This window comes from Vigna umbellata, chromosome 1 (assembly GCF_029865625.1).
Source record: "Vigna umbellata cultivar VRB3 chromosome 1, Vumbellata_1.0, whole genome shotgun sequence".
Taxonomy (NCBI): Eukaryota; Viridiplantae; Streptophyta; class Magnoliopsida; order Fabales; family Fabaceae; genus Vigna; species Vigna umbellata.
In genome coordinates this window covers 89564563-89584408 of record NC_142165.1, presented here as the reverse complement: position 1 = coordinate 89584408, position 19846 = coordinate 89564563, and the positions used below count along the sequence as shown (strand labels likewise).

Genomic DNA, 19846 nt, shown 5'->3' with positions numbered 1-19846 from the left:
AATGTTTTCATGACTTGCAAAAAAGTTTGATAATTTAGTTTTGGTTGAGTCTCTTGGACCATTCGGGTTTTTATACAGGTATATATAGGATCCAAAGAAAAATGAGTAATTGATTATTTGAAAAATTGGTTAAGAGATTTATAGAGTTACCAATTGTTAAAAAAAGAAATTCAATAAATTACCAAAAGTTTGAATCGATTAGATAATAACTTCAACGCCTAAAACATTTCCTTAATAGATTATTTACATTATATAATCAATAGTTGATGACTTAGTCGATTATATAATGAATTTAGTCGATTAAATAGCATATTGTTGAACGATTTCACTCACAATGCGAGAGAGAGTTTAAGGTGATAGGGAGAAATTGATAGAAAATTTTTATAGATATTATTTAAGGACCTGAAAATTAATCTTTTCCGTTCTAATCTACAACAAATTAATTTATAATTAATAGTGAAAAGTTGTGAAAATAGTTACGTACCCTAAAGAGAGAGGGAAATCTTGTGAAGAAAGTATATGTTGTATATATAAACAACAAAACGACGAGATGAGGAATGATATAGCATCGTCGAAGAAGGATTGCTTGTGGCAGTAGCGCTGAAAATTAAAGAAACTACAATCATCTCTTCCTCTTTCATCTTCTTCACATTCCTCCTTTTCATCCTCTTTCCACGCTCCGTAAGTTCTATTCTCCTTTCTCCATCGCCTTTATCGTTCATCAAGAAAATTTTTAAATCCCAAATGTCATCATATTTTATTTTCATCACCTGATTATTTTAATAATTTCTTGAATCTGAAATGAAAAACCTATCAATCTCAATTCATCGTCGTTTATTGTGCTGTTCATCAATTTAACTGCCTGCACGCTATCTTTTTAATAACCTAATCTTGTTATAGGGTAACTATTTATATAACCGTTTGCTTTTTGATCTTCTCTTTTCCTTTGAGAAATCTATTATGAAGAAATGAATAATCGTTAATGATTCCTATTTTGAGTGATAATTAAGAACAATCTCAGAAACTATTGTCCTTATTACCATTATGAAACCAATGACCATAATCATGAATTGACGTGGTTTATTCAGGTGACGGTATTAGGAGATATTTGTTTATGTGTAAAACTGTTTCTGTTAAAGCAGTTTCTTTTCGGTTTCTCTATTTCTGTTGTTTATATACATTTGTATCTTGATCTTTCGAGTTGAGTTGATCAATAAAGTTTTTCAGTGTTTTCTTCCATGGGTTCTTTTATTAGGACTCAGAAACACTAATAGACGGTGAATTTAGGAAGGGAGGTTAGGGAAGATGTCGTCGCTGAATTCGCCGTGCGCTGCGTGCAAGCTTCTGCGCCGGAAGTGCACGCAGGAGTGCGTGTTCGCGCCGTACTTTCCGCCGGACAACCCGCAACGGTTCGAGTGCGTGCACCGCGTGTTCGGCGCCAGCAACGTGTCGAAGCTGCTGAACGAGCTCAGCGTGGCGCAGCGCGACGACGCCGTTAAGTCGCTGGCGTATGAGGCGGAGGCGCGATTGCGTGACCCCGTGTATGGCTGTGTGGGAATAATTTCGTTACTACAGCAACGGCTCCGCCAAATCCAGATGGAGCTTCAGAGCGCGAAGAAGGAATTGTCCACTTATGTGAGTCCTCAGACTATGCAGATTCTCTTGGCCAATCCTGGGATGGTGCCATCAGCTGATATTGTCGTGCCTCCCTCGCATCAACCTCTGTTCAATCATGTTGGCAACAACATGGCGCCGCAGCAGATTTTGGTTGGCCATGGCGGTGGCCAGACGATGGTTCGCGACCCTCAGCAGCAGGATTTTCAAGAAGCTCAGCAGATAGCCCTTGCAACTAGGGAGCAGCAACAACAGATGTTTAGAAACTATGAGCAGAAAGTGTTCGGTGGTTTTGAACCTAGTAATGGTGGATTTGGGACTCAAGGAGAATTGTTGTCTCCTTTGGCTCTTGGAAATTTTGGTAATGTTGGCGCTTACCAAATGCAGCAGCTAGGGGAACAACATCTCATTGAATCACAGTTGCTCCTCTCGCCACAGCAGGGACAGCCCCATCAGCAGCAACAGTGTGAAAGTGAGGATACAAAGAATGTGCTTGATTTTTCAGTCAAGTAGTTATGGTGTCCATTTCTCACTTTCTTAAGGTTCAACGAAGTTCAAACAAGGTATTTGGTTTTCTCCTTAGATTTTGGGTTTACTTATCTCTCACCTCAGAATGAACACAAATTTAAATGTGTTAGTACGAGTTTTCATTAACAAATTTCTTTCTCTCCCTCCCTCTCTTTTATGATTGGTAGAATAATTAACTTAATAAAAAATCCTTAGATTTCTTGTACTATGGCAACTCTCATATCTAAACCCTTTTTAATGTTTGTCTCTTTGTATCGCAATACATCATTACATATTAATCATCTTAATCACACATCGTTTTTTAATCTTCTTCTTTCTTTCCAAGTTTTAATCCTAATTTTTCTTTATTTTCACGTCTTCTTTGGCTTCCCCTTCCTTCCACGCCAAGAAGAATGCTACCAAAGCTATACCATTTTTAATATATTGTTTGTTATTATAATTAAAAAGTTATTATAACTTGTGGGATTTTTTGAAGTGAGAGTCTTACTTATAACTCATACCATAACCGATAATAAGTTAAAATACATTTAGAAAACACTGGTATTGGATTGAATGTTCTTTGAGAGGCAAATTAAGTGACAGACATCCTTTTAATGGTCTTGATATATGTTTCCACTTAATGAATGTAGGTATGCTTGTGAGAACTTCCTCGAGAAAAGGAAGGATTGAAGTTTTTCACAAGCTATCAGTAATTTATAAATGAACTAATATACAGAAATCTCTTATGTAATTGATATTATTTTTTATTTTTTATTTTTTATTTTGTATAACTTAATTTTAGTTTGTGAAGATATTTAAGTATTTTCTTCTTCCTTAAAATAACTTTAGGAGAAGTTCATTTAAAGATACTATACCAAATTTCATTAACAAAAAGATATAGAAAATGAAATACAAGCTAGATCAACTATATATAAAATATATAGATAATGAATATTGTTGAGTTAAGAGATCGTCTACTAATTGACAGCTAAAAAAATATTAAGGAATATATTTAATAAATGCTCTTGATTTTATTAAAAGTGTGTACACGACCGATTATGTTATTTATCTATATTGTGTATTAATTTAAATCATTTATTAGTTATAAAGTGCATTGCAAGAAGGGATGAGAGTAGTTTGTAGCTCCACATTTAGCTAATAAGAAAAAATTACCTTATTTAATACTATATCATCACTGTCCTCAATATATGACTGACTGGTTCGCCTTAATATAGTTAATTCATTAACTTTCCTCTATAATAATACTTTTTAGTGGCAAAAAAAAATCAAATATAGACCTTTTCATAAAAAATAAATAAATTTTAAAAATTAAAGTTATTGCAGAATTGGCAAAACATAATTAAGTCTATCTTAAACTTCAATAAATAAAAAGAAACAAATTTTTGTAAAGAATTTATGACAGAAAGAAAAACAAAAGATATCAAACATCCTACCCAAAAAATAAAAATTAAATGTGTTACCAAGCAGTGTGAACATTTCAATGAAGGTTTTTCATTTATACTATGTTTTCCTATGATAAAAGAGGAGAGGTAACTAAAATTTAAGTTTTATTTTTATCAATATTTCAGCGTCAATGGTGATATGATAGTCCTCCTCACCTAATCAAATTACTATATGCTTTGAGTTGTATCAAAGAGAGTATGAGAAAATGGCTTGCCAACCGAAAGATGAAATAAAATGCAAAAACCCATGTCGGTTCGACAGGTTTTGTCTGCTTCTGTGGCATCCATAGATTTGACTCTCAACGTATACTCCTTTTGTATGTTCAATAAAACAGGTTTATGCTGGACATCTAATTAGATAACATGATTTTCAAGATAATTAATTCAGATAGATGGCAGGTACACACGAATGTATATATACAGTGACTTTTTTCCTTTGTAGCTACTTTATGGGCTGTTATCTGATTAAGTAGGAAGGTTTTTTAATTTTCACTATTTACTAGTGACACTGCAAATAAGATATAACCTTCTCCTCTGTATTGTTGATCTTCCTCTTGAACTTTTGTATAGGGAAAGGTGCCCTGGTACCTCATCTATATGTTTTTCATTGGTGACAAAAATAATAATAGTTATATTATGATTGTTAAGTATTTTTGTAAGACTGTTAAATAATTTTTTTTTTGCCTTATTAAGATGGTTTTGTCGTTGTTGGTAACAGATTTTTTTGGGATGGGGTTGCACTCAAAATATACTAATGTATAAATCGAGTTTAATGGTGTAAAAATAATTAAGTTTGAAAAAATATGTATATATACATACATATGTGTGTGTGTGTGTGATAACTTTATAAATCTACTGACTAAAAATTATGTTAAATTATTTTATACGTTGGCTCATGAGTCATTATTAATAAAAATAATAATCTAGTTCAAGGTCAATAATGTTGAATTAATTATGTAAGTGGCTATCCAATTAGAATATATAAAGAATAAAGATGGGTGAAATTGCTGAATCACATTAGGGTTTCGCAAATTTCAGCGGCTTTTAATTTCTTTATATTGAAATCAATGAGATTGTGTTAGGCCATCTTCTGCTGTTCTTGTTTTTGGCTGCAGTTTCTGGCATGTCTAAAGCGTATGTGAAAGATTCATAGTACCTCGTATAATTTTTGTCTACACGAAGGTTTTAAGCTGCCCATTTTAAAAAATAAAAATAAAAATATGATTTTAAAGATATTCGGAAGCTCATTTCTTTTCTCCCTTTTAGAAGCAATAGTATATATTATCCATCTATTTTTTTCATAAACAAAATTGTAACTCTGAATTTATATATATAGCTTTCAATTAAGGCTTTATGATTTTTTTTATTAGCTAAGCTTTTATGATGTTCATCCAATTCGTTTATTCACCTTAGCTTCCTCTTATTCATTCTATTATCTTCGTCTCCTGTAATGCACTATTTAAAAAACTTGAAATTACTTCATTGATATTCCTTTAAGAAAGATTGAGATAAGAATATATACCGTAACAAGTTTGCAAATATTAAAAGCCCTTGTATATTTATTATTTTAATTATTGTTTCGACTGTGTCCGGGCGGACCCTGCAAAAACACACGAGCTTACTGTTGAAGGCGGACGACGAATACTGAGGCCGAACGGATGAATGGTCTCGAACGCCGGGCGGACGAGCGATCACGAACGTCGGAAACGGGCGGACACTTTCAGCTGGATCCCACGAACCGAAGCAAGCTTCACTGGCGGGCGGCATTAATATGGACGATTACTTTGTGCTCCAAACCGGGCGGACGTCCTCCAATCCGGACGCTCGCTCTCTGCACCACGCTGGACGGGCGTCCTCCACTCCTGGCGGATGATCCTTGCTTTCAGCTCCAGCCTCCCAGTTGGGGAGGGGCCGGGTACCTGCTAAAGGCACTCCGACGCTCAAGTCAGTAATATGACAGAGCGATTGTGATGCGTGTATGCATCGTTATCCAGTTAGTCCAGAGTTCATACCTGAGACCTTTATTTATAGTGAGTTGTAATGGGCTTTTACCTTTTGGGGGCCTCGGAACGGCCCAATAATACCTTAATCTTCATTAAGGACTTTAACGCGTCATTAGCATTTAACCGTGTAATCAGCAAAGTGCGTCGGTTGGGAATGATGGTCGGTTAGGGATGTTACCCTAGGTGGGCGTCCAGCTCTTGGGCGGACGTCCACTCCTTGGGCGGACGTCTAGCTCTAGGGCGAACGTCCAGCTCTTGGGCGGACGTCCACTCCTTGGGCGAACGTCCTATTCTTGGGCGAACGTCCTATTTTGGGCGGATGTCCACTCCTTGGGCGGACGTCCAGCTCTTGGGCGGACGTCCTCTCCTTGGGCGAACGTCCAGTGCTTGGGCGGACGTCCACTGCTTGGGCGAACGTCCTTCTTGGGCGGACGTTCCATATTGGGCGGACGCTCCACGTTGGGCGGACGCTCCACATTGGACGGACGCTCCACATTGGCGAACGTCCTTCTTCTTGGGCGGACATGCCAACCTTGGGCGGACGTCCACCTCTCAGATGGTTGGCCGCTCGCTCGGTCCTGATTCCTGGGCGGACGTCCTTGGACGGTCGTCCGGTTTCTAAGGACGGACGGTCCAGACTATTTGGCGGACGTCCGGATTACTGGGCGGGCGTGTCTTATGCCGGGAGAACTATCAGTACAATTATGTATAAAATAAATATTAGTCCCCAAAAAATGAAATATCTACTTTCTTTATAAATAACAAAACAACCAAGATAGAATATTATTAGTTGATTTGCTAATATATTCTCCTCTTGTTTTAACATATCACGTAATCCAAAAAACTAAAATTGTACTAGTGATGGATTGTCTTTAGCACCACTTTTCCATCTCAAATATCTCGTCAATATAATTTGACTTCAAATCCATTAAGATTAATTACTACGTTTAATGTATTGTTTAGTTTGGAATTCAAAGTTCCATCAAGATTAATGTTGAAATTTTTAATCTAGAATAAACTAAAAATATTAACTCATACTTAAATTCCTAACATTCTCTCCCACATTTGTGACTTGGGTTTATATAATTAATCTCTACCACAATAGGACATATTTGTCCATCCATTTATCTCAATACACTTCCGTTGACCCTAACTTTAGTTGGGTCTTACCACAACAAGAGATATTTATTTATGTTTGAGTTGAATACCAAGATAAATTACATTTTGCCATGTCAAAAAATAATACACCATCTTAATTTAAATATTAATTTCACATAATAAAATCATTAATATCAGCATATTTACTATGCAACACAGCATCTCTTGACATCGTTTCTGACCACTTAATGGAAATGACTTAATTATTACAATTTTACAAAATTTAGAATCCAATTGAGACAGTTTTCAACAAGAGAACTCATTTGAGATTCCTCAACGAATATAAGGATCATCCGAGAATTTAAACCAAATTTTTTATATGGAATAGACTAAGGAAATTAACCATCTATGAGGTATAAGTTGTTCATATAAACACTATGACAATACTTTCAACATAAAATCTAAAATCTTAAGGCTTGATTTTTATGGGTCATATTTTTCTTATATACCATCTCATTTTTACTTGATGTAAGACTTTTAACTTATACTTAGATTTTAAATAATACTTTAGTTTATAACATTTAAATTACCTTTAATCTTGACTCATAAATAATACGACACTATTGAGCATATGCTAATTATACTTCATTTTAGGACATAATATTACGGTCTCAAACTTGTTACATTATTATAATCAATACACTAGTGCAACAAAGGGATATTGCTTCGGTTGCTTTGGGTTTATGCCGCGGTTACAAAACCGAGGTATATTCAAACGAGGTAAAAAGAACTTTTGACCTCGGTTCAAAAATCCGAAGTAGTAAAGCAAAAAAAAAAATAGGTCTATTGCCTTGGTTCTAGTTTGAACCGAGGCCGTAACCCTTAAAAACAATTAATTTAAGGGTCTATGACCTCGGTTGGAGTCCAGAACCAAGGCAATATACCATTTTTTGCCTCGGTTCTTACCATAACTGTTGTCTAAAGTATGATTTTTTTTAAAAAATAATTGCTTGGTTATGCAAACATTCCATAACAACCTGTAATCTGAAGTTTAAAAAATATTTGCATTGCAAAACTTAAAAAGACTCTAACTTTCACTCTGGTTAACCTTTTTTTGATACCGTGGTAGCGAGCGTAGCCAGCTAATCCTTCCAAATCTCCCAGAAAATGCTGTTTTCTATTTTTATGAAAAAAAATTATATTTTTTCAAACTTTTCAAAACGAAAACATCAAAAACTTAAAATGAAACTAACATTAAAGGTTGAAGGCGACTTCTATGCTGAAACAAAACAAAATAAACATCCAAAGAGCACTTGTGCACAAAATTAATCGGTAAAAATGAAAGACAATGGTAGAGAAACAATTAATCAACGAAAAACGAAAGAAAAAAAAATGAAAGAAATGGAAGATGATGGTCTGGAAGGCATTGAGAGAGAGTAGTAGCACAAAGGAGATTACAAATGTGCAAGAGACGTCTTTGCGAAATTTAACCCTAAAAACATGTTATTACCTCGATTGTAATATTAACCGAGACGATAAGGCTCTACGGCCTTGGTTCTTTTAGGAATCACTGCCTAAAGCCTCTCAAAAAAACTAAAAAAAAATATATTTCAGTTATTTTATGTCTTTATGACCTCGATTCTCTAAACAACCAAGGTCATAAACCCTTTAAACATCAGTTTTCTATGAACCGAGACATATATGTTTGCGATAATTGTAAAAATGTCACCGCGTCATTTTATGTCTCGGTTGTAACAGAATCGATGTCAAATCTATGAGGTAAAATCCATATTTTTTTAATAGTGATATTTGAAAAGAATAAAAAAGTGGATGTATAACAATTACAATGAACTAATTGATAATATTTAAATTTTATAATTTTCCAATTATTTTTATTTCAATATTTAGTATTCTTTTCAAAAATATAAATGGAATAGTACATTAAGATTACATAATATCAAAATGTCTAATTTATTCAAAACTTGATATATAAGATAACAATAAATATTACATAAGCTAAATTTATTTTTAATAACCAGTTATCAAATAAAGGAAGTATTGAAAATTTATTTAAGACTAATCAATTCTTTTTTCCTTTCTTTAAATATTTAATGACAAATACTTGCATGGATATTAAATAAATAATTTATTAATAGGTTCCAAATTAAAGTCAGGTACACCATATGGAGAAATGTTGTGTGGAATTTGATTTTAATATCTAAATTATGTAAGCATTCATTCGTTGTAGCTTATTAAATTACCTTTGAGACGTTGAATTTATAATATTTATTTTCAAATGTATAAGATAAATTATAATTAATGGACTGTTTAAAAACTCAACACTTAAAATGAATGAAAATTATTAAATTCAATAATGCAATAAATATTTATTTATACCTTTTGAATATTAATTGCTTATTTAATTCCATATTCAATATTTGTATATTCTAATAATGACAAAACTGACAGTCTATATACATCACGTAAGAATCCTCTTCCTCTTGCTCTAGCCCAACCTCCATTTCACACTACAGTAAGTTCTCTCTCATACAGCGTGTCTTTATTTTACATTTTTCTTTTTTCTTCAACCCTTTACTGTTTATCCGATTATAAAAAATATATACAAAATGATGTTAAAGTACATACAATCTGTAGCTGTTATCGATTATTTTATGACATTTGCTACCTTCAGTTCTTTTTAGAAGAAGAATAACTTCAAAACTTATAATATAAAGTTTTTAAAATACATTTAATTTATAATTTACTTTTTCTAAAATAAATATATGAATGTAAATTAATAATTTTATATGAGATTTGTTTATTTCTTCTTAGAGCAGCGCTGTTGTAGAAGAAGAACAAAGCATGACCCCATGCGGCGCATGCAAGTACCAACGGCGGAGGTGCGGATCGGATTGCGTGATGGTGTCGTATTTCCCGGCTGAGAGCATTCAGCGGTTCGCGTACGTGCACCATGTGTTCGGCGGGGGAAACGTCAGTAACATTTTGAGGTCGACGTCGCCGGATTTGAGGAAGTGGGTGGCGAGGGCGCTGGCGTACCAAGCGGAGGCGCGTGTGAGAGACCCGGTGCACGGGTGCGTGGGGTTGATATGGGAGCAGGAGGAGACTCTGGGAATCCTGAAAGAGAAGCTGGAGAAAGCGAAAAGGGAACTGGCCCAATACGTGGGCCCCCATGTTATGCAAAAGATGATTGGGCAGTGTTCCTCCGATCCGCATGCGAAGACGGTGGACCTTAAGGCTCCTCTCTCTGCCCCCGTTGATTTTGATCTTTCTTCATGGGATCCTTTTCCGGCTTGGGAATCTTCTTCCTCACGCCGCCTGCCACCATCTCAAGCTGACGCTAAGGGTAAGACCATTGCTCCTCCTTCTTGAACAAAGCCATTATGTCGTTTCGGCTGGATTTTAGGTTTTTATTCGATCTGCAACATCCTCCTTTTTCATTCTTCAGTTGTTATTGATCCAAGAAGAAGAAGTAGACAGAGATAATTAGTAACGGTCTATTTTGTCATTATAATATATTTTTAAGATTAATTTGTAGTTCTTCTTCAAAATGTATTGGAATATTGGGGGTTTAGAAGTTAGTGGAAAAGGCATTTGCAACATGAATGTTTGATGAGAAACTGAATGCAAAGGTGATGAATAAAACAGTTTTAGATATTTGGCTCATCGGTCTATTGAATGCATAAACATTTACAGGAGAAATAGAAAAGTAAGAAGGGGAATTCAAAGTGAAGCCAGAGTAGAGTAGAATTTTCTTAAGAAAACGCTCTGGATGCTTGAGTTTCCTGAAAACGTAATTAGTCTTGTTATTCTCTCAGTTCCTAAAACAAATGTTTCTTTAATGTGGAATGGTAGCAAAATTGAAAAGGATTGAGGCTATAACTCTAAGCTCGCTGTTTGATAGTCATGCTCACTGTTTGTGTTGTCTTTGCTCACGTCTTGTGCTATAACCCTTGCTTTGTCAATCCACCTACTACCCCTCGTCATGCTTGCCACCGCCCATTTGTGCTTGCCGCCGCTCCCACCACCACGTCTACCATCGTTGCGTCTTGTTCCTGCCTTCCTACCACCGTTATTAAGATTGTTTCATGACGAAGACATCACACCATCACATTGTTATTAAATGAAGTTACCACGGTTGTGGATAAAATTGTCTTCGAAACCTCTTTTGACAACATCCGGTGAACCATTGTTGAACTATATAACTTATAACAATGTCTTTATCAACAACGAGAAAAAACCATTTTTAAAATCCCTTTTAAATCGTTGTTGAAAGACTTGTTTACAATAATGACTTGCTAGAGGAAGATGCCATGTGAAGACTTGTATACTAGGCTATCACAATAAGTTGTAGAGATGCCAAATACAAACTGTGTATGCACTTCCATATTTGCATATAATTGATTAATGAAAGGAAGCTTTAAGATGCTAGATATGATATGAATTCGAAGATCTAGCCAACATTTAGCTATCTATATGGAAAGGGTGTCATTTGGCACACTAATTCAAAAACATGATTTAAGTTGGTTTAATAAATTTCATTTTAAAATCGTATAATTATAGACTTTGGATATAAAATAATTGAAGCTTATTCTTTTACTAGAGTTAAATTTCTAGAAAAAATATTTCTTTTGTCGCAATATTGTACCGTTGTAGTTTCCATTGTAATTACAAAAACTAACACTCTCTATTGTTGGTCTTTTCGTGAAGTCCTTCTCTGTTGCGAAACATCTTGTTCTCATCTCCTCTCTTAATGAATCATTTTGTTATCTTCTCTTTTAAATTTTCATTCTTGCTCGTCACAAACCATCTTTTGTTACTAGGATAAAAAAATAAAAGGAACCAAAATCACTTACTCTCCATCTAACAAAAAAAAAGATAAGAACAAATAAAAAGAAAATGTCAAATAAAATTTATGGTACAAAAGAATTTGGTCCTCCTTTATACAAAAAGAAAAAGTCTTAATCTCAAATCTCAACTTCCTACTTACAACTCTTATGATTCTTACTATCTAATTTGAAAATTTTAAGTGAAATTTAAATCAAACTCAACCTCAAAAAAATTAATTTGCAAGATGAAGGTTGTATTCACAGTGCATGCAAAATTGTATGCTTTGCTAAGAAAGTTGAGGCTATATACAAAGAAAGGTTTCTAAACAATCATGCTACACTATGAACTTATCAAACTTGTGGAGGAAGGAGTCTTTAGGTATTGAAATATGGAAATGTGATTTAGAGAGCGAAATAGTGATAACCATTGATGGAAAGTGCAACATTAGTCATGTGTGCAAAAAAGGAAACAAGGGAGCTATGGTTATGGAAAAGAAGGGTGAGAGGCTTTCACATTATTTCCACAAATGTAATATGAAAAAAGAACAGGGAATGAGAAAGGTCATCCACTGTTCACACTTGGATGTAGGGTATTTAGTAAAAAGTTGATTTAAGAATAAGAATATCTTGGTTTAAATAAAAAAGAAAAGAAAGTTCTGATGATGATAGTTTATAAAAAAAGATGGAGTCATAAAAATAGCTTGTAACCAAAAATCTTACTAAACACTTATGAAAAATCTTTTAAAGTCATGTGAATGAAATTTATATGTTTCTAAAGTAAGAAAAAGGTTGAATGGTAGGTGGAAGACTTTTGTTGTACAAAAACATCATTATCATCTTGGAGACTTTTGAACTTCTCATAAAAAAGTTTTTTTTATGTGATAATTGATAAGAACTTTTAATAATTGATTAAAAGCATTTTTTTAAACTAAGATAATCGATTATCCCAATTAAAGTCATTTTTTCAAAATCTCTTTGAAATAATTGATTATCATAAATAATATAATAAATTATTTTGAATGTTTTATGAAATGAGATTTTTCTCAAATGGGCCAAAAACATGTGTCTTATATAAATTGAGCATAAGTCTGAGTTTCAAAGTGCACGAAGAGTTCAAATTAGATATTATTTTGAATAAGTTTTGGTTTAACCTAGTTTTCAAGTAATGACTTTTAAGTTTCTTTAAGAGTATTATTGTATGGTAAGGTGTTGTTGCTGCTAGTGTAAGCTTGTTTCATCCCTTAAGATTTGTTAAAAAATGCGTTTTTCATCTTTTGTGATTTCAAGAGAGGTGTTTTTCATTTCTTGTGTTTTAATAAAGATATTTCTCCTATCTTGTGTTTTAGATATAGGTGTTTTTTATTTATTGTGGTTTGTCATCTCTTATGGTCTTAAGAGAGATGTTTTGACATTCTTTATAGGTTTTTGCAAAGGAAGTGTATTTGTTTATTATTTTAACTGTGATTTTGCATGTTTCACTTTGTAATTATAGTTGTAATATTATTTATAAGATAGTAATTTGTAATCATTTTCTTTGATATGATTAACTAGATGTAAGACCTTTGTTGGTTTGAATCATTATAAAAATTTCATGTTACTTTTCCTATTTCTTATTCTCTTTATTTTGTTATAGTTTGCAAGTTAATCTTTTCTACTAACTGAAAAAGTTATAATATCCTAATATTTGCAATCAAGGCTTAAAATAAATGTTAAGGTTTATTAAAATTATTTTTTGAAAAGCCAAAAAAGTTTTAAAAATTAAATCTTTAAACTTGAAATCAATTTTCCCCTTTTAATTTTGTTCTTCCTCACTTTTTGTTCTAACACAAAAGGATTGAAAAGAAAAAAGTGACGAGACGTGTGAAAGAAAGAGGTGAAGAAAATATGGAATACAGTATTAGTATTTTATCCCATTACTCCTATATACAACTTGAAACTTATGTACCTGTGCGTGAGAGCATTTACCAGGAAATGATTATGTTTAGAACAATATTCAACAAATTTAACAAGGTTTAATAGCCAATTTAGTCCTCACTTTGGTTGAAAAATCTCAATTTAGTCCCTCGTTATAAAAGTGTTTTGAATTAGTCCTAACTTTTAAAATAGTGGGTCAGATTGGTCCTTTCTGTTAAATATAAGTTAACAAAATTAATGGATGATGATGTGACACAACTTAAAGCTAACGAGGGACCAATCTAACACATCAGCTTTAAGCTGTGTCACATCATCATCCATTAATTTCGTTAACTTATATTTAACGAAAGGGACCAATCTGACCCATTATTTTAAAAGTTAGGACTAATGTAAAACACTTTTATAACGAGGGACTAAATTGAGATTTTTCAACCAAAGTGGGGACTAAATTGGGTATTAAACCATTTAACAAAAAGTGATAAAAAGTCTAAATTTAATTTTTCTTTCACATAATTTATTATGATTTTGAAATAATTATACCTAGAGGTATCCAAAAAACATGAAATTTTCTTTCCCAAACATCACATCTTGCTAAGGTTCTCATTCATATCATATCGATAGTGTGGGGTTAGTGTAATATTTATATCTAAGATCATCTCGATTTTCATATAAAATGGTGCATCTAAAACCATATCAACCTTCACATAATAACAATATAACCATACAATGGTGTTCTAAAACCATGGTGGCTAAGTGTTCTGAGATAATCTCGATCCTAACATGACGGTCTAAAGGCTGACATCATGTTAGCTTACAAAGAACGATATCATGTTAGTCTCGTCTTAGTCGAGATCATCTCGACTTAATTATCTTTCATGAACAAAATTAAAGAAAGCTAAACCATTTTTACCAGTATGATTAAGTAATTTAATCACAATAATTATCTCTATAGATCATACTTAATCATGTAAGAGACCTACAAAGCTAATATTTACTATAAATAAAATTGTTTAGGAAGTAATTAATTAGTTATTATTATCGCATTTATTGTTATTTGATTAACTTGAACTTCACTCTGTCTTCTATAGATATATTTCTCCTTTTAACTAGAAGAAACAAGTATTTCAAACATCTCAATTAGAAAATAAAAGATAATTTAGGATGCACTGTAAAATATTTTTCAAGGTATATTTACTGAACTTAAATCAAATATTTCAAATTTCAAATCTCCCGTAAATAATCTTTTTTGGAACTTAACTTTAACAAAATAATTACAAAAATATTTTAATAATTAATTAAATTACATAAATTTCTTTTTCCAATCACATCAACTACAAATTTACACCGATGTTAATTTATTTCATCAGAAAATATAGTTTTCTTTACAAAACAAGAAAATTTATCTAGAGAAACAACATTATATGAAAATTTAAAATTATTCTGTTAAAACTGATGTGGTGACAAAATGCCCAACTACAACCAAGTGCTGAAAACCACGTGTCTACATATGACTTTGAGGTTTGTGAGTCGATAATGACGCGTTTTTTTCGCAATACACGACACGACGACAGAAACATACGGTTAAATCTCTATGATTAGTCAAACAGACAAAGTCTTCCCCTCCAATCTCATCTACAAATTAAACACGGAACAAATACGTCTGAACACCTGGAATTTTTGTCATCGAAAGAACTAGACATATTTTTACAGTTACTTAAAATTATGTATATTGAATTATTTACAGTTTTAATATAAATATTTTTTTGTCACATGATTTTTTATTTAAGTTTTTACCACGTGTTTATAGCATTTTTTATATATCATACTATCACGTGAGAAAATAATAATAATACTAATTCAAAAGAATATTTCAAATGGTATTCAATTATATTTGTAACTTCACTTTTTCAGACAAATTTTATAATAGAAGAGAAATGAGAATAAATAAATGTTATAATAAAAAAAAGAGTGAAAAATATGAAATAAAAATAACACTATTATATTACATTTGTGTAAAATTCGACAATGAAAACCCTACAAATAAAGGCGGAGAAAAAAAAGGCTGAGCCACCCAACTGCCGGATTAGGATTCAGCCAATGGCTTTTCTACACATATGTGTAGTTAATGCATAAATGGAAATGCTATGAATTCTCTGTTCGATAATCGTAACAAAATATCTTGAAATTCAGGTAAATTCTTTTATTCATTACTATTCTTAAATTAGAATTTCAATTCCATCTTTTCATAATTGACAGATCAAGTAAAATATGACATGATTCAATACAAAGAGGTAAATCTGAGTTGTTTGTGTATGCGTTTTGTTTTTACACCTAATGCAGGAAGTTTGGAAGGTAGTAAACTGAGGAAATTTATTCAATAAAATTACTCCTAATAACAATTTATAGTAGTCATAACAATAACTTCATAAAGCAGAAGGCAGAGAACTCTGAAACAGTGTAAAATCTCTGACTCTCACTCTACAAGTCTCATAATTCTAACATCGATTGGATGGGTCCCTTGTATGTGTTAGGTCTGTTATTTTCATGCTGTCAAACTTTGATTCTTCATTTAGAAGCTCATAGAAGTTCAGCTTCTGGTTGGTGGTGAAGAGCACCTTTCCAATTATGGCAATCTGATTGTTCATCTTCTTCTGTGTCCATGCTGTTGCGTCCAGACCCTCCTAAGAAAAGAGGACCTTGTGGAGAGCCAGATTGTGATAAGTTCCCTTTTGATTTATTATTATCTCCATGTTTATCCTTTACCATAAGGCATAACCCACCATTAGCTACCTCAACCGAACAAACTTGAGGTCTTCTAAAATGAAGTCTGTACTTCTGATTCAACCACAATTCACAAAATTAACTTAGGCTCAAAAACATGTTAGTAATTAGAGAAAACAATTTGATTCATTAACATACACTGACACTGACAAAAGTTTATCAGACATAATCTAAATAAAACACTCACCTGCAAATGGCTTTTCACTTCATCATTTGTGAGGCCTACCACCTGCATCAGTTCTCTGATCTGCTTTGGAGTGGCCACTACAGTAAGCAAACCAATCATAGAGATAAGACTAACTTTTCTCAATTCCTGATGGAAGATTCTGAATTCAATAGAGAAATAAAAAAGAAAAAAAAAATCATCCACCATTGATTATGCAGATAAGGTCAAGAATTTGTGAGCCCACCCTAATTTGCAAAAGAAGGAATCATTCACTCTAACAAACCTTCTCCCTCTTAATTATGCTTAAATGCTAACTTTAATCTACCTTGTGGTCCCCCTAATTGTTGAAGGGCATCGACGAATCGCCTATGAAGTTCTGGTGACCAGCATCGCCTTTGTTTCCTCGGATTCTGCTGAGGTTGTGCTTGACCCTTTATCTCTAATGAGCTTGTTGTCATCAAGGACGACCCATGTTCATTACTACTTTCCGCTTTTCTATCATTCGATTCAAACACTGGTCTCATCAAACCATGGCTAGGAGCCTGTGACACCCTCTTGTCTTCACTCATCACTGTTTTTAAGACACAATTGTTTCCATTTAATGCTGCTGCTGCTCCTCTACTCTTGTTGGTCTCATTCTGTGGTTGATTTGGATTGTGGGGGACACATCGATCGTCCTCTTCAGTCCTCTGTACGTTACCAAATAAAAATAATTAAACTTTTGTTCTTAATTCTGTAGAAACTGCTATAAAATACAATCCTTTTACCTGAAAAACTATAGTATAGGATAACTACGGTCTAAAAGCTATCATAGCATAGGATAGGATAACACAGCATCTCAATCTTCAAAACGTAATTGAATATTATGAATGCCTTTATAAACAAAAAATCTTAATCGTATATCATGCGGTAATTGATTGTGACCATGAACATGTGAAATATATAATGATTTCTGAAATAAAAATTTACCGGTTTGGATTCAACGTTCCATAGCCGAACAGAGTTCATCCAATTCTTCATGTTACTGCGTTCCTTACCCATGTTTAAAGTCTCACTTCCTTCAGATTTGGTTTTCAAAAGTGGCATATATTCTTCAACCACGGGTGCTTCTTGCATTCTCACACCTCCGTTTATCTCCTCTTTTAATTTAGTAACAGCTTCACGCAGATTGCAGACCCCCAAAGAATATATTAATCATCAACACACCAAAACATGCGCAATAATCACATAAAAAATGTTAACTTGGAAAATTCTATATAAAAGGACAAGTTCTTAACCCACCATCGTTCACGAGGACCATGCAAAGAGGAAGTTCACGTTTGAAAGACTCGATCTTTCTCTTCTCATCTTCCAACTTTAGGAGAAAATCCTCAAGCGTGGCCATTCTCCGAGACCCACCTTCGTTCTGAGCAACCTCGCCAAGAATCTGACGAACGGTTCTTCCGGGGACAAAGGCCAAGCTCAAATCCAAGCTCAGTTCCATCTTGGGGAGTAGGTAGAAAACAAAGAAAAATGTTAACTAATTTCACAGTTTCAGCGTGGCGTGGCGTGCTGAAGCTTCAGGTGCCAGACCATTGTTATTACAAAGGGAGAGGGAGAAGGGGATAGAGATTCATTTATTTATATTATCGTGATTCCGGACAGAAAGATTCAGTGATCGCATTCGTGTCGTCGCGTAACCCCATTAGTGTAAATGTGTAATGTGACTCAAAACAAAGCCCAACGGTTGTTAATAATTTGCGAACAATAATTTTTTTCTTTTCTTTTTGGAAAAGAATAACAAGAAAAACAAATGGTGTGGTTGAGATGAGAATCTTTTGATTCCACAATATCACGGCTTATGCAATATGGTTGTGTTACATCAATTGGTTGGATGAAATTAAATAGTTTTGAATGGGTGTGGTTTCTGGGAGATTCTTTACTTACTATAGGCTTGTAACCTATATGTATAAGTTGAGCAAACGTTTGACCCACATGTAGAATGCCGTTGAATAATAGTCGAGCCAAAGTTTTTAAATATTTCTTTTTACATTTTTTATAATTTATGTGTCTTTAATTCAAAGCTCTAATTTCATGTATTGTTTATATAGTAGTATAATAACACTTTGTATTATCACCGTCAAGTTGAATTTCGTGAGAAAGTGTTTGAAAAACGCATCACGCAACTTTCTCTCTCGTGTTTGGCATGTTATTTTCCTTCCCGCTGTTCTTTTAACTATATGTTTTTGGAATACTTCGAGAACCGACCACGGTTTTTTTCTTTCACCCGGTCTTGTATTTGATGAGAAATGTTAGCAAGGGATTTTTAATTATGACTTTGTCTTCATCTTATAATAATACCTATAAAATATTATTATGAAATTTAATGAGAATGACTGTGTAACAATATTTATGTAAATAGTGAATTTTAATTGAATTTATTACTTGTGCAAAATTGTAGAAGGAAGATAGGCCCTCAACGACATATTTGGTGAAACCATCCTTGTAGAAAATGCAAGGTGAACCATAACCATCGTCGTAGGTAAAAAATAATGATGAGTGCGGAAAGAAGTACTGAAGTAGATAGATCTGCCTATGATTTCAACTACGGGTATTCTCATAATTTTCGTTTATCAAATTTATTTCATATTTTCAATAAGATTGCATTGCAACATTGTATTATAGGTTAAGTGCACACTTTTGAGTATCATATTATAATCTCAAATTGAATTTCGATTAAATCCACATATTAAAAGAAGGACAATTTTGAAAAAGTTTTCTATAAAACATTTTGTAGTCTACTCTGTCTAATTTGACATTACGACCTTTTCTAAGCAAATGTATTTTGTTAGACCAAGTCAAGGATTTTGATTAATTTAAATAATTAGAATTTTCACTTTCTTTTACACTTATTTAAATCATTCATAACATTTTATTTTCATACCACTAATGATGATTTTTCAAAGAAAAATGATTAGAAATACGCCATGTCAATAAGATATGAATGTAATCTACACATAAAGAATGGATATTATCCTAACTTAAACTTTCAAATAATAAATTTATATGTCATATGATACTTTATTTTTTATTTTTATTTAATATGAGACTTAAATTCATTTAGATTTTCAACAAAATGAGATACATCAATACATAAATAATTTAAGAAATCATGTAATAGTTAGTAACATTGGGTAAATACAAGAGAGGTAAAATAAATTCAAACTTGGAATGTAACATCCGATGATTCTAAGTTTGCTAAGCAATGAAAGAAATGTAACCTTTAGCATTTGATAGCGATGGAGTCCTGCTGCTAATGATCGACACTTAAACTTATGAAAATCTATACAAATGTTGAAAGTTCATTAATCTTATATAACAACATTGAGATGATTGGATGATGGCAAAAATCATGTTATCCCACCTCACTAAGTGATATCTGCTTAAACCCAAAGGTTTGAATTTTCTTTCCCT

At 33.0% G+C, this 19846-nt stretch overlaps 1 protein-coding gene and 2 pseudogenes across 3 annotated transcripts; 2 read left to right on the top strand and 1 right to left on the bottom strand.

Moving 5' to 3' along the window:
- The first annotated feature begins 586 nt into the window (after positions 1–586).
- LOC124826583 (protein LATERAL ORGAN BOUNDARIES pseudogene) lies at positions 587–2361 on the top strand (annotated as a pseudogene). Its single transcript, XR_015786383.1, has 2 exons — positions 587–681; positions 1256–2361. The product of XR_015786383.1 is annotated as a protein LATERAL ORGAN BOUNDARIES pseudogene (transcript).
- A 6813-nt stretch (positions 2362–9174) lies between these two features.
- LOC124826572 (LOB domain-containing protein 23 pseudogene) lies at positions 9175–10388 on the top strand (annotated as a pseudogene). The gene is made up of 2 exons (XR_015786379.1): positions 9175–9218; positions 9518–10388. The product of XR_015786379.1 is annotated as an LOB domain-containing protein 23 pseudogene (transcript).
- Positions 10389–15799: 5411 nt separating this feature from the next.
- Positions 15800–18099, bottom strand: LOC124826584 (myb family transcription factor EFM-like). The gene is made up of 5 exons (XM_047299435.2): positions 17675–18099; positions 17363–17550; positions 16719–17082; positions 16415–16491; positions 15800–16281 (listed from the first exon to the last, which is right to left on the bottom strand). Exons 1-5 carry the CDS (start codon positions 17874–17876, stop codon positions 16024–16026), a joined length of 1089 nt encoding a protein of 362 aa, XP_047155391.2. The 5' UTR covers positions 17877–18099; the 3' UTR covers positions 15800–16023.
- Positions 18100–19846: the final 1747 nt, after the last annotated feature.